Raw genomic sequence first — 14,492 nt, 5'->3', positions numbered from 1 at the left:
CACTTATGTTCGTTCCTCCCACTGACCCCACAGCATTATTTTAAGTCTCAGATTCCATGCTTTTAATAGGAAACCTATTGAGAGCCAGAGTGGTTCTGGTGAGCGCTTGTGTGCACACTCTTAAGAACTTTAGGGTCTGATCCAAACCCTGTTGAAGTCAGTGGGAGCCTTTCCACTGGCTTTGTTGGGTTTTGGCTCAGGTTTTTAAAGAATAACAGGAATCTTTGGAAAATGCACCAGGGACAAACAAGATGTGCAGTTGAGCTCTATTAACTGTCTAGAGCGGAATGTCAACGCGTGACTCGAATAAAACAAGTGCATTCGTTTAGTATTGCTGCGGGGAAAACAAACTCACATTAATCACACTTAGAGAAATGTGGTTACATGATGAGTCGGTGGAAGAGGCCAGGAATAGAACTTTAGAGTCCTGCCTCCCACTCCTGTGCTATGACCACTTGCACAACACTTCACCATCGACTGTAGTATGTAACACACAATATGGTGTAGACTTTTGAGAGGTGTTGGTTTTGCAATAGGATGGAAAATTACATGTGTCTTTAATTCCTAGTTCCGTTACTTTTAACATGTGGTTCTGCAGAGCAAATGACTGTAAAATAGACAAGTTGAAGTTTTGTGATTCCCGATGAAATTTGCTCAGTTATCATTTTTGATAATTGCCCGTCCTGGGATCTAAAGGTCAAGATGCTTCTTTCTGGGCTCATGCATCCTCGCCAGCAATAATTATTCTGTAGGCCAAACTCCGCTACCTGGTGCAACCCTATTGTCTCCTTATTGGTGTCATAGAGAGCCTAGAGGTCCCGTTCAGAATCAGCAGGGCCGGCTCCAGGCACCAGCTTGCCAAGCAGGTGCTTGGGGCAGCCACTCTGGAGAGGGGCGGCACGTCCAGCTATTCGGCGGCAATTCGGTGGATGGTCCCTCACTCCCGCTCCGAGCGAAGGACCTCCCGCCGAATTGCCGCCGCAGATCACGATCGCAGCTTTTTTTTTTTTTTTTTTTTTTGCCGCTTGGGGCGGCAAAAACCGTGGAGCCGGCCCTAAGACTCAGCCCCTCATTGTGCTGCACTCTGAGCAAACCCAAGAGCTAGGACATGTGTAACTGAAAGACCGAATTTCGCTCTGTATTTAGAACTTGGTTAAGCAATTGTTTGCTGATGCATGAGCCAGAATTGAATCTAGCTCACTCTCACAAAGCTGTGCTGGTTCTGCAATGCTAACAAGAATAATATGTAGCAAATGTTTACTTTTGGTGATAAATTAGCTAGATGTGACTCTGAGTACACACAAGGGGCAGAGCTGTTGAGTAATACGGTGCCATTTTAATAGTCACTTTTCATACTGAAACCACATTTATTATCTCTGTTTTAAAGGGGTTTCTGTTCATTTAAAAGTAGAAGCCCCTCTGCAAAATATTTCCTTGGACCAATTAACTCCGTCTAATTCCCTGTGAAGTCTGAATAGCAGGTAAGATTAGTTGCTTACAAAGGAAATGCAAAATACTGAGTCAGCACTTGCACTGCTGATTAGTTATGAACATACAGAGCTTCCCCCTCTTCTCCCCCCCCCCAATTTATTTCTGTTAAAAAGAAAATGGAGCTAGTCATTAGTGAAAAGAACCAGCATGGCATTATATTTACTACGTGTTTAGGAATAACTCTTCCCTTTGATGTACTTGGGAACGCTTGAACTTCAGAAACTAGTGTGTGAGCATGTGGGGTATGCCTTAGTACTTTAGGTCATTTAATCCGTTCCTCAAGTGAGTCATTGTAAGGTAGAGTAACTGCTGGGAAAAGTTTCCCAGTGCCAATTAAAACAGTCTCCAAAGGTGTCGTGGACTTGTATTCTCCTAGAAAACCAGCGCTGAAAGGCTAGAAGCAGTTGCTTTGGAGCCATGAGGCCAGATCCCGAGCTGGTGTAAATCACCATAGCGCTACTGACTTCAATGGAGCTCCATCGATTTACACCAGCTGAGGATCTAGCCCTTTGTGCCTAGAACTTGCTAAACAGTTGCTGTTTAAAATCCAGGATTTCTCCATAAATATGTCAATTTCAAATAAATAAATAAATTCCAGAAAATATATGCAAAAAACCCCAAACTTTAAAGCGATCTTGGTTTTGAATTGTTCTGTATGGGGATTTTACATATACACTGCAGAACCGAAGCTGAAATGAATGAATTTTAGCCTCTACAATTCCCTTAGAGAAACTTCCCAAATGCAATCAGTTTTTTTAAAATACATTAATAATAAAACCAAAGACAGGAATGTCCTAATTAGTGACTGCTACTCGTGTTTTCTGCCAAAGAAAAGATCCCATTTTCAACATATGCTAAGAATAAATAAATACAAATTAATGAGAAAGCTAAAATATATCTTGGCTAAATGGCTTCAGGTGAAACCTGGTTCTTCATACATTGTAGCGAAAAGCTGACCACATCCTGGCTTAGGCAAAGTGTTGTTGGGAAAACAGCCTTTAGTAAACAAACGTGTCTGCCTTGATTGAAACAGCCTATTGGCTCCCAGGATATCAGTTTAAAGGATTGCTTGTGCTACCATATGTTTTGCTATTTCAGGGCCAGATTTTTACCTGTAAACGATGGTCCACGCTGGAGAGTTTGAGGACGAGGCCAGTGCAGTGGGAGGCCCCAGGAGGGATTCTGGCCAACTTAATCAGAATCCCTCCCTGGGAGCTTCCAGTTGTGCCACCTATTATAGAGTCATACTGTCTCCCTTCTCAGGGCACCCAGCCACTCTGGACAGTGCAGTGGTGGGCAGAGATTATCCCCACCCCCTTCCAGGTTGCTGGCCTCTACAGAGGCACTAGTAGGGAACAGTTCCTGCACTGGCCCAGACTCACTTGGCCCAGACTCAACGGCTCAAGTGTAGGGAAGGTCTTTCACCCCCCCCCCCACACACACACACAGTCCCCTACAGGGTTGGGCACTGTGGAGCCCTGGATTTGATTTGGCACAATATCCTGGGTACAGTTGCATGAGAACCGTTTAGAGAGGGACCCTTATCTTTCTAATACGCTGCCGAAACGGGCATTCCTCTCTCTTTGCAGTCATGTTGCATGGTATACGCCACTCTAAATTGTCCTATTTATTCCTATTCCTTTCCAATAAGCTAGCAATGATGGACCTTTTGCCTTTGTGGCAATTCAGTGATTTAGCAGACTTTACCCAGGTGAATGGAACTCAGAAAGGGCCAGATTCTAATCTCAGATAAGCAGTACATGGATCAGTGTGTTTTAGACCAGTGGTTCTCAACCTTTCTGGGAACTTTCGCTTAGCCTCATGCAGTCAGGCGATGATTAGGAGGCGGCTTGGAAAGCAGATTGGGCTAAACAAGACTTAAAAAATAAGTGCTTTGTGACGGATCCGACATAGAAGGTTCCTGGGTTTGACCTTCCATGGTCACCTTGGTCAACTCTGAACCAAATCCGAACCCGAACCTACCATGATAGATGCAGACATCTAATGTACAAATGGAAAATCAAGGATTCCCTGGCGTGCGAGTGTGGCTCCCCACGACAGACCATCAAACATATCCCCACCTACTGCCCAATTTATAAATATGAAGGAGGCATCACTGCAATAAATTCTGCTACTCCTGATGGAACCATCTGGCTCTATCAACATCAGGTGAAATTGTAGTTGCTGCTCTACACCAGCCATACGAAAGAAGAAGATTCTTGCTCTATGAAAATATACTGGGAATGTATTGACTTGTGACCCAGATGGGCCAAAGAATGAAGGCAAACATTCAGCTTACTTTTCTAAGTCAATATTGCGGAAGATCGCCATGTCTCTGTGGGGCTAAAGTAACCTTTCCTATGTTATTTACTTGTTTCTTTTATCACATTACAATCTTCCTTTCTCATTTCCGAAGACTGCAAGTTTTGTAGGGGACAAGTTGCAATAGAAGAATACTGCTGGCTCTGCCCTCATAGTTTGTGTTAAGATGTATTTGTATTTATTTGTTTGTAGAGGTAACATGGATAAACCATCTTGGGTGAAATCCTGACTTCCATTGAAGTCAGTCGCAAAACCTCCATTGAGTTCAGTGAGGCATGGCTTTCACCCTCTGTTTCTGAAGTTAGAGTTGCTACTAGATTGTTAAATTATTGGTGCGTGTCAAACAGAATATGCTTGACATTAACATTTTTCCTGTGTTCAAAACCCACAAAGGTTAAAAAACATGCATAACCATGAGCTTCTGATTCTAAAAATTATGCTAAGTGTAACATTGTTAGAAATAATAACATCCCTGGAGATAAACCTAAAATAATAGACTCAGCCATGTAATTTTCACTTTAAGCTAAAAATAGCCTAAATGGTGGTTTAATCTAAGCCATAATTATCAAACTGCTGAAGCTGGTTTCGGTTCATCAGAACTGGAAATTTATGCTGCATTTAGGTTTTGAATATTTGAATCCCAAAATTGCAGAGAAGAAAAGGCAGGGGAATGAGAACTGAATATAAAAACCAATAGGCAACTCTGATTTGTAGAGTATATTGCATATTGGGAGTCCAACATCATGATCGGAAACAACGGCCATCTTGCTGCGTCCAGCAAGCTTATACAATAAGATGCACTTCTCCTAAGGAATAAACTGATGATCATCTGAGATTTCAGTTATCAACTTGCAGTTGCCAATTCTGAACCTCATGCTGATGACTGCCACTTTGCCAGCTGAGTGACACTTCTTTGCAAAAATCAAGAGGCACCGTTTGCAAAAATCCGTAAACCAATTCCCATCCCATTTTAAGATGGGTTTAGAAACCAAAGGAAGGACATTAAGATTTAAAAATGTTACTTATCAAATCAGGCTGGAACTTGTTCTCTCTCCTACATTGGGTGGTAACATGGTCTAGTAGTTTGAGGATGGGATTGGAAATCAGGATTTCTGGTGTCTGCCCGTGGTTGTGCCACTGTCTTGTTGTGTGAACTTGAACTAGTCACTTATCCTCTCTTTTGCTTGAGTTTTTCCTCTTGTAAAACACTGTTAATAATACATGGCCTCACAGGTGCATGGTGGGGGGAAAGTTTTTGTGAAGCCCTTTTGAGATCCTCAGGTGAGCGATATTTTAATTTCTCAGTTGTGGGTGTAAATATGTGTAAATGTGCATTATTTGTTTAGATGCACTACCATGGGCCAAATGCTGTTCACATTTACATTGGGTTGGGGCAGGGATTGTGTCTTTGTATGCGTTTGTACAGCACTTAGCAAAATGGGGCCCTGATTCTGGGGGGCGGGGGGGGATGTCCAGGGGCTGCTGAAATAGAGATATTTAATAATACTGTAAATTTGGAGTAACCCCTTTTATGTCAGTGGAGTTACTCCAGACTTGCACTGGCACAAGAGCAGAATTTGGTTCCATGTTTAGTAATAATTGTACTTCGGTATTTGTTGACCTTACTCGACATGGTTTTAGTTAACCTCATTCACTAGTTCTGGGCAAGTAATACAAAGTTTTCCACAAATACTCCCTTTGATATTCTGTGCTTCAGCCAGGCTACATCCTTTCTGAGCGTTTGCTTTCTGTGAACCCTTGAATGACTGAGTTTTACGGGGAAGCACATTTCAGGTTGCATGACCATTCCCAGAAACCACTTTTTGCATCCATGTGTGTAAGAATTCAGCCAGATGTACTTATGGGTTCATCTAATCAGGGAACAGAAGCCGTTCCATATAACTTCTCAGCGCTATCTCTCCACTAAAAATCACTGTTGGAATTTAGAATATTTCTAGCAGACCCCATAGTGAAGTGTTTGCCATCAATCCATGGAGCAAAACAATTTTTTAAAAAAATTTGCAACTAAAATAGGTAAATTCAAGGAATTTGTGATCTGCTTATGACCTAGAAGGTAAATTCGTTGGATAAACTATTAATTGTGCATGATTTGATCAGTTCTACTTTCCACTGTGTTCCCCATAAGATAATCAGAGTGTCATTACCAGGTGCAATGGGAAATGACAAACCCGCAGTATGGCTTTATCTATGTGGTTTTGTTTTTGTTTTTTGTTTTTAACCAAACAGCATGGGGATGAGCCATGACGATGATCATTTGTCCTGCGCAGGAAGATCTCACATAATGTCTGGCGAATGGGTGAAGGGCAGGAACCCCAGTGACCTTTCTTGGTCTTCCTGCAGCCGTGACGACCTTGAAAACTTCCTAAAGTAAGAACGTGATGAACAGCGAAAACCCTGTATCTCAAAGAACCGGGATCGTATTTGAAATTCAAACACAAAGTCAGGGGAGGGCGGTGTACAATCACTGTATGGAAGGTTGAATCTGTCTCCTTTGTAGTAACCTTGTACCTGGAGCGTGCAGAGAATACTGGCAGAGATGCAGCAAACTCATCTTCCCCAAATTTCAGCACACTGATAGCTTCTTGAAAAGAATCCCAGTTCACTTCCACTTTAGGAATGAGTCCTGTGATGACAAGACTCTGTTAGGTTGTACAGGAGGAAGTGCCCTTAAAAAAAACAACACACCCTATTTGACAGGTTCTGCCAGCCTGCCCTGCTAGAACAATTCATTTTACGGAAGCCAGAGAGAACTCATTTCCTGGGGAGTTAATTCTGTGTCATTCTCTCCTCTCTACGTGAGCATTAACTTAAATAGTTCACTGTGAATGCCTTTTCTGCAGCATCCAGTGTTGTTAGTTTATCCTCTTTAGCAATTCAGAAAGAATTGTAAGGCAAGCTGATTACCAGCTTGTAGATCATCATTCACCGGAACAAACACCAGAGTGTGTTGGATCCACTTGACTATCAGAGATGCAGCCTCCATACTGAGCAATGAGTTTAGCAGTGATCAGAGGAAGAGGGAGAGGGGAAAAAAAGAGGTTAAAGTGTCTATCCAGAAAATGAGAGCTCCAGTAATGTTATGTTAAAGGGACACTGTCAAGATAAAAAACAAGGGTCTGATTCTGAACTCTGAGTCTGTCAGCCTGTTAGTTCCTAAACTACTTGGTAGTGACCTTCATATACATGGTCCAGTATCTTTCCTCCTTTCCATTAGTTTTAAAAAAAACCTTCCAAGATGCTATTGGTCACAGTTTCAGGGTTAACTGCACCTTTGACATACACCCCTGCTCTTCCACAAGGGCACCCACTTAAGGTTTCAGGCTCCGAGCCGTCACCTCTCTTGGGTGAAGATCTGCATCTCTCTCCCTCCAAACGGGTTTAGGCTTGCAGTCCCTCTGCACCTCACTGATTTCCCCAGCAGCTCTGACCAGGGTTCAGCATCTGTAGTTAACCTTTCTCCACGGGCTACAACAGTGTACACCAGTTACCAACCAGCCTTCACAAAGCAAAGTGTATTAGGGAGAAAATGTACAAAAAACACTAAACGAACCTACACACATGCTAAAAGCTTACCAGAGGTCACCCCGAGCTCCAACATAAGGCTCTGGGGGCTGTCTGTTTTTCAAAGCCCTCAGCTGGGTTTGTGCTGGGTTACCAGTTCATGTCCGGTTTCAGATCAAGAACCATAACAAGTCTGGGACAGTCCAGCTATTTCTTTATACAGTCTGGGCCTTTGATCTGTGGCCTCCTGTAACAGGCAATCACCAGTCAGTGGCCCTCTCCTCAGGGCAAACTTCAAAAGGTTTGGTTTTTGCATAACCAGTATTGTGGAATTCGCATTAACCACCCCCAGGGCATTCTCCAGGAAACCCACTTAACACTCACCATCACAGAGGTCTGCCTGTCTGGCACTTCACAGTATATTAGAGAGAGTGTCCTGGGGCCAACACGGCTACAACACAACTGCACACAACATTTCCTTATAGTCATTTGAACACCATACATTTCCCAGGTCTTACTTCTGTCCCACTATTCGCTCTCCATATTGAGTAATGCCTCAAAAATACCACTGTATGACCTCACCTCATGCATCCCCAGTCTGCACCTGCCCATAATAGCAACCTGACCAGAAATATCTGCAGGTCAGAATCTTTGCTTAAAAAAGGATATTCCTGGGTGGAAATCTCTCAGAAGTAGCAACCCTTTAGACAAAGACACCATAATCTCAAGTGAAAGGGAAAGAGCCACCTTCTCTGGGCAAGTGATCTACCTGCCCACTTCCAAAGTTCCTCCCCTTAAAGGTGTGTGTAACTCTCGTACTCTTTAGGTCCAAGGTGAGCACCTGTTTGCTGGTAACAGACCCCCGAAGCCAATATGCCGTGCGGCTTCCTCACAAGCTGCCAGGGATGCATTACAGCGCTGATGAACAGTGCCAGATCCTATTCGGGACCAATGCCACTTTCTGTAAGAATATGGAGGTAAGGCTTCTCCTGGGTCCCAAGGGCGCGAGGGTGGGTAATGGAATCAAAGCTGTCAATTGAGAATAAAAAGATTCCGTACCTCCAATTGACATACAAAGTGGGATTTTCAACGGTGCTCAGTGTTGGCCCGGCCTGGCCTGGCCTGGCCTAACCTGCCCGGGGGGGAGGGATAGCTCAGTGGTTTGAGCATTGGCCTGCTAAACCCAAGGTTGTGAGTTCAATCTTTGAGGGGGCCATTTAGGGATCTGGGGATTAGTCCTGCTTTGGGCAGGGGGTTGGACTAGATGACCTCCTGAGGTCCCTTCCAACCCTGATATTCTATGATTCTATGAAATCAACAGTAAAACTCCCATTGACTCAGATGAAAGAACAGAGTTAGGCCAACGCTGAGCACTTTTGAAAACCACACCCACACTGATGAAGCTAAAACCCTAGATCCAGGTCCTGAGGTCCTTATTGAGTTTGTATTCAGTTTTCACTTGGGCAAAACTCCCATGGAAGTCAGAGTGCCAGAATACTGAGCAAGAGGCTGTTCTCATGATATTTCCGGCCCATCTGGAATTGGGATGTAGCAGAAGTCTCACAAGTGAGCCTCTTCCCACAAGACTTCCCAGCTCTGCAGACTAGAGAGGTTTAGATCATTTGGATTAACATTGGGACTTTTGGGTTCGAACCCTGACTGCAAACTATTTAAGGGCTGCTGGTAGGAGCCACCTCTGACTGTAATGTGAAGCAATATTCATGTATGAACCAATTGACCAACCAGTAGGAGCTCTATATCTGCTGAGGAGGCTGTGTGAGCCAGTAGCTAGTGGATGGGACTGGGAGTCAGGATTCCTGGGTTCTGTTCTCAGCTCTGCCACTAACTCTCTGTATCACCATGAGCAAGACACTTAACCTAGCTGCACCCTACTTTCCCCTATTCCAGGTAGGGATTATAATTGCACATGTGTGGCTATGTGCTAGGATAGCTACAGATGGAAAGTGCTAAGCATTGTTATCGAATTGATTATTTTATCACCAGAACCATTTGGTGGTATTTTACCCTACATTATGTTCTACAAAGCCCTAGTTTAGATGGCAAGAGTGAATCATGCATTACTCTCTTATAACTAGGCAATATTAAAAAAAAAAAAATGTTTGTTTTGGTAAATCATTTCCCCCTCTCCCCTCCCCTGTCCTGTCCCCTCCACTTCTAAAAAATTCTGGCACTTTAATCTTATAAAAAAAGAAAATAATAATCAATTATAACTGAAGTTTCCAAATGCCAAATGAATAAAGCTGTGGAACACATGCAAGTGCTGGGAAAGAACTCTGAGTTTCACATTTGCTGTTTTGTTTACTTTGGATCTGGCAACTAAGTAACACAGAACATGAAAACAATGAGAAACAAATCTGGGTAGGTTGTGTTTTTTGGATCAACCAGGGAAATGCAGGCCATCCGGACTACTGGACTGGAAGCAAGCTTTTAAAATGTGCATCCTTCAAGAGTACCCTGGGTATAGTCAGGAAGATGCAGGTACCTCCAAATGAACGGATATCATGCTGCTTACCCAGCTTTTGGTAGATATTTGCTATGTGCATTGTTGCAGAAAAGAACTGTCATTCCTGGAGGTTTCACCCCCACGAGGAAGTGCCATTTTACTGCTTACAAGTCTGCATTTCTCATGCTGAAATAGCATATCCAGAAATACAGTGTTCTTGAAACTCTTCATTCAGAGTATGTTTGTCAGTGTACCACACCAGCCGGCAGTATTCTCTGTTAGCAGGTGTGTTGGTCCTTTGGGATCTTTACTAGTCTTAGTGTTTTTGAAATCTTTAGAAAAGAAACCTTAATACATATTTGGAAGGACTTTAGAATAATTTCTGCTGAGAAGCCTATACAATCTTTGGCTGAATAAAGGAAGTTGCAAACACTAGTCAGCTTAATTATGTATCTGTAGGTATTTCTGATCACGAATGTAGTGTGGGAGTGCTTCAGAGTTCAGTGTTGACGTTCTGTGAAAATATGTGCCATTAACTTTACACATCATTAAACCATGGTAATATTTGCATGCTGTTCAGCAGCTGTGAGTTGGTGTTTGCCTGCAGTGAAACTAAAAAAAAAGTTCGTTATAGGAAATGGTCAGCTTTAATTTTTAAATCTTGGAAGGTTTTGTTACCTTCACCTTCGTCTTTCTCGTGCCTCATCAACAGAATGCTTGTGCTGTAAGTCTCTAAGCTGTCTGCGGAAATATGAACCAAAAAAAATTGGCACCGGTCGTTGGCATTAGTTATAGAAATTATTGGCAAACATAGCTGTCTCCTCTTCTAGCCAATGGTAATGTGGTATTTTAATTCAATAAAGTATTATTAAAAAATCCAAATGTACAAGTAATAAACATTTGACAGTAAATATTTGTTACAAAAAGGAAATAAACTTCAGGAAATTAGCCTGCTCAATCTTTGTATGACTACACGTGTCTTCTGTCTACATTCCTATTTAATAAAGAGAGCTATATTATGACATTTCAGAAAGAGATAGCTGAGCTCCAGAATTATGTTGAGCAAACTAGAAGACCTACATTCAAAAATTCCCTATGATAGGGAAAATTTCCAGAGGACAGTAGATGAATCCAGACTTTAACCATCTTTAGGAAAGGCTGCAAAATCTTCCTGTTTGATAAAGCTTTCTGCATGAGAGGCATTCAGGTCCTATAGTAAAGAGTAACAATATAAGTATCAACAATAGCTAAATAGAGCCTTAGAACATTCCACCCCGCCTGTATCACTTTGATTTGTCCCCCTTTCCTCCCCCCCCCCCCCCCCCAAAATACCTTCCAAACTCTCTAGTACTGGGGCAGCAGAAGTAATGTTACTCCCAAGCCCTGCCAGCAACCCAAGCTGCACTGACCAGAGAGGCCAAAACGAAACTCCACTCAAAATAGAGCTTCCTGCTGGGATTGTCCTGCTTCCTTCCTGTGTGCTTTGTTCAGCAGTGAAACGGTGAACAAAGCTTACAGTCCTATGCTGCCATCATTAGACTTCAGACTCCCATTAAAATAAAATGTAGCAGCTCCTCGTTCTTTCAGGGCTATTGTTTCTGCTGTCTACAGACTTTGGCAGTCAGCCTGGCATCAGTTTGAATTTTTAAGATTTTCTTTGGTAACCATGTGTGTTAAAGGCTTGGGCACCTGTCTCCCTTAGGCACGCTTGATAATCTCCGTCTTAATTTATTGTTCTAATGAAAGATTCTGGCGTGCAAACTGGCAGTCTCTAGCAATAAGAACGTTTGCCAAACCACCATGAACTGCTCTGAGCTCTCTGCAGAAATCACAGCACAAAAATGAAGGCTCGTGAGGGAGCCACTTTGGGTATGTCCACACAGCAAAAATAGACACACGGCAGCATGTCTCCGAGCCTGGGTCAACTGACTTCGGCTTGCGCTGCTGAGCTAAAAATAGCAGAGCAGATGTTCCCGCTCGGGCCGCAAAGCTGGGTCCTAGAGCCTCCTCTCTCTGGGTTTCAGAGCCTGGGTTCTAGCCTGCGACCGAACGTCTACACTACTATTTAGAGTCCGCAGCGCAAGCCTGAGTCAGTTGATTTGAACTCTCAGACTCACTGCCGCAGCTCTTTCTTTCCCGTGTAGACGTACCCTTCATAGCTATGTCTGGGTTACATAGATCCAATCCATTTGCAACTGCCGGGAGAGTTATGGGGAAGTCTGTTTACCTGGTGCTCTCCATTAACCCTTCTTTCTGTAAAGTCTGAACATTGTCAGGGTATACACTGCACAGAATCAGGTGATAGATGTGACCAGGGCCCCACGGTGAAATCCTAAGTGAATGGGAGCTTTGCTGTTGACTTCAACGGGGCCAGGATTTCACCCCAGATGTTTTCAGGAGTTACTAAGAGAATAATCCCTAATTAGCCCCAGCAAGGCTGGGTTCTGACGCAAATCAAATCTGGTTCTGGAATTTGCCATGTCCCTGGGACTGATTCTCATTTCACTTACATTGGTGTAAACCAGAAGTAACTCAGTTAAAGCTAATGGAATAACACTGCTGTAAAACTAGTGGGAGATCAGAATCAAGCCCTTGTTTATAGCATAGTGCTGCTTGATGGAAGGACATGTGGCCCATCTAGAATCTGGCATGGTAATGCTTGTTTTGTAGGAATAAAGCTACTGTCATATTACCAAATATCGAACTGATTGAGTGAGTGTTTGAAAAGTGGGCCTGTGGGGATGACAGTGTTGCGCTGAATAGCCATGAGATACAGACAGCATGATGTGCAATAGGAGATAAACAGGAGTCCACCTTTTAAAACTCATTGTATCATCCATCCAGGCATTGGTGCCTTACGATATTGTGTTCTGTCCACCTACATCCCAGGTTTTGCAAGGCATTTGATGGTCTGGCCTGACTGACCACCACTTCCCAGATCCGCTACCATGCTTGTAAGTCTAGTATTGTGGGTAGAAGGCCCTGTGCAGAAGACCAGCAAAAAGCATAGGTGTTACTCAAATCCCATATAAGCTGTCAATATAGGATTTAAGTGAATAGGCCTTGTGCGTTTTTCTTTATTATGCTGTCCACAGAATGGAAGGCACGAAAACCTTCATGGCTGCATCTCTCACAGTTGGGATAAAGTGTCTGCACCAGAAACACACAGGAACACATTGTTCACAAACTCATGTGAAAATACACTTGTGTGTTTAATCATGAGCACTGGGTTTATTTTTCAAGCTGGCATGCCTACTAACAGAGGCTTTTGGGCTGACATTATATTTATGGAAAAAATGTGATTTGTATCTCTTATATCCAGTGTTTGGCTTTCCGTTTTATATGCCTTTTGGCTTATTTATTATTAACGCATTTTTGCGGGTTTTTACATAACCATTATCTTTCAGTATTGTTTTGAGTCAAAACTGCGCTTAGACTAAAATGGCATGTAGAGATTAACATTGCTACAAAGAGATTTTCTGCTTAACAAGGGATGCTATTAACTCAAATGTAGCCCAGAATTGAGATTTTGAGTAAACAAGCTTTTAGAAAATCTGAGGCCTGTAGGAATGGTGCCATCATTTTCCTTAAATTGCAGTTGCTTTTAAACAAATAAACTTCCTCTCCAGCCTCCACAATTGAAACATTGGAGCACTGAGAACCTGAGAATGAAAATGACTGTAAGAAAAAATGAAACTGACTAGCCCGTTTCCATTATCAAGCTGTACAAAATGGAAACAAAACAAATAAAGGAGGAGCACAAATAGTGTCAGTAAATTGGATCTTAAAAATCCTTTCAGCTTTCGTAATCAAAGGCTTGTTGGGAAACATAGGTAAGCAAATTTGTGTGACATCAGTGGGACTATCTGTGGTCCTGATCCTGTGAAGAGATCTATGGGATTGAACCCCCTGCGCCCCACTAAATCAATGGGGCTCTGTGCGGTTGCAGAATGTGCCTGAGGAGAGTCAAATGCAAGATCAAGACTCATGTTAGTAAATACTACGGTATGTGGTGAGTACCGATTAAAAACTCGTACTAAGATTGTAAGCCAATTGTATCTCTGCAATAGCAGGATACAAATCAGCCTCTGTACAGGCTGAGACTGTGTCTACAGATGTGTCTGTAAAATACATATATACTGTGGGTGTATGGTATAAATTATAATAGTAGTAATAATTATTAATAGCAGTGCAGTAAAGGATGGGGTTGGTTTTGTTAAAACGTGCAGGCTACATGCTTGGCAATTGCAAAGTAAAATGAGAAGATTTTCTTTTTTAAAAGTAAAGTTAATAATTTACCTAATTGCCCTCCTATATTTTATAGTTTTCCTAATGTGGGTTGTTAAAAGCGCAACTATTTTCATTTTGCCTGTTTTATATGAAACAGAAGCATCCTATTTCACGGCTTCTGTACGTTGCAAGACAGACCATTTTCCCCCTTCTTTTCAGTGGAAATACTTTGTGTTTTAAAAAAAAAAAAAAGAGAGAAGCAGAATGCCTGCCTGCACTGCACAGCCCAGTTTACAATTATTGGAATGCTTCAGAAATTTTTGTACGTGTTTCATTTTGGAAGGCTGTCAAAATGCATTCTGGTGCAGTGGTTTTAAAATATCTATCTATCTATATATATATATATATATATATATATAAGAGAGGGGAACCAAAATCAAATTCTAAAAATACAATGTGTCAA

At 42.4% G+C, this 14,492-nt stretch overlaps 1 protein-coding gene across 1 annotated transcript in view; it reads left to right on the top strand.

Annotated features, from left to right (window-relative positions):
* ADAMTS17 (ADAM metallopeptidase with thrombospondin type 1 motif 17) overlaps window positions 1-14,492 on the top strand; it is a 271,681-nt gene that overhangs the window by 121,250 nt on the left and 135,939 nt on the right. The window contains exons 9-10 of the mRNA XM_065412384.1: window positions 6,061-6,201; window positions 8,162-8,312. Coding sequence (XP_065268456.1) covers window positions 6,061-6,201; window positions 8,162-8,312 — 292 coding nt within the window. The remainder of the gene's footprint in view (window positions 1-6,060; window positions 6,202-8,161; window positions 8,313-14,492) is intronic.

The sequence above is a fragment of the Emys orbicularis genome, chromosome 10 (genome assembly GCF_028017835.1).
Source record: "Emys orbicularis isolate rEmyOrb1 chromosome 10, rEmyOrb1.hap1, whole genome shotgun sequence".
NCBI classification, from domain to species: Eukaryota; Metazoa; Chordata; order Testudines; family Emydidae; genus Emys; species Emys orbicularis.
This window is presented reverse-complemented; position numbering and strand designations above follow the sequence as displayed.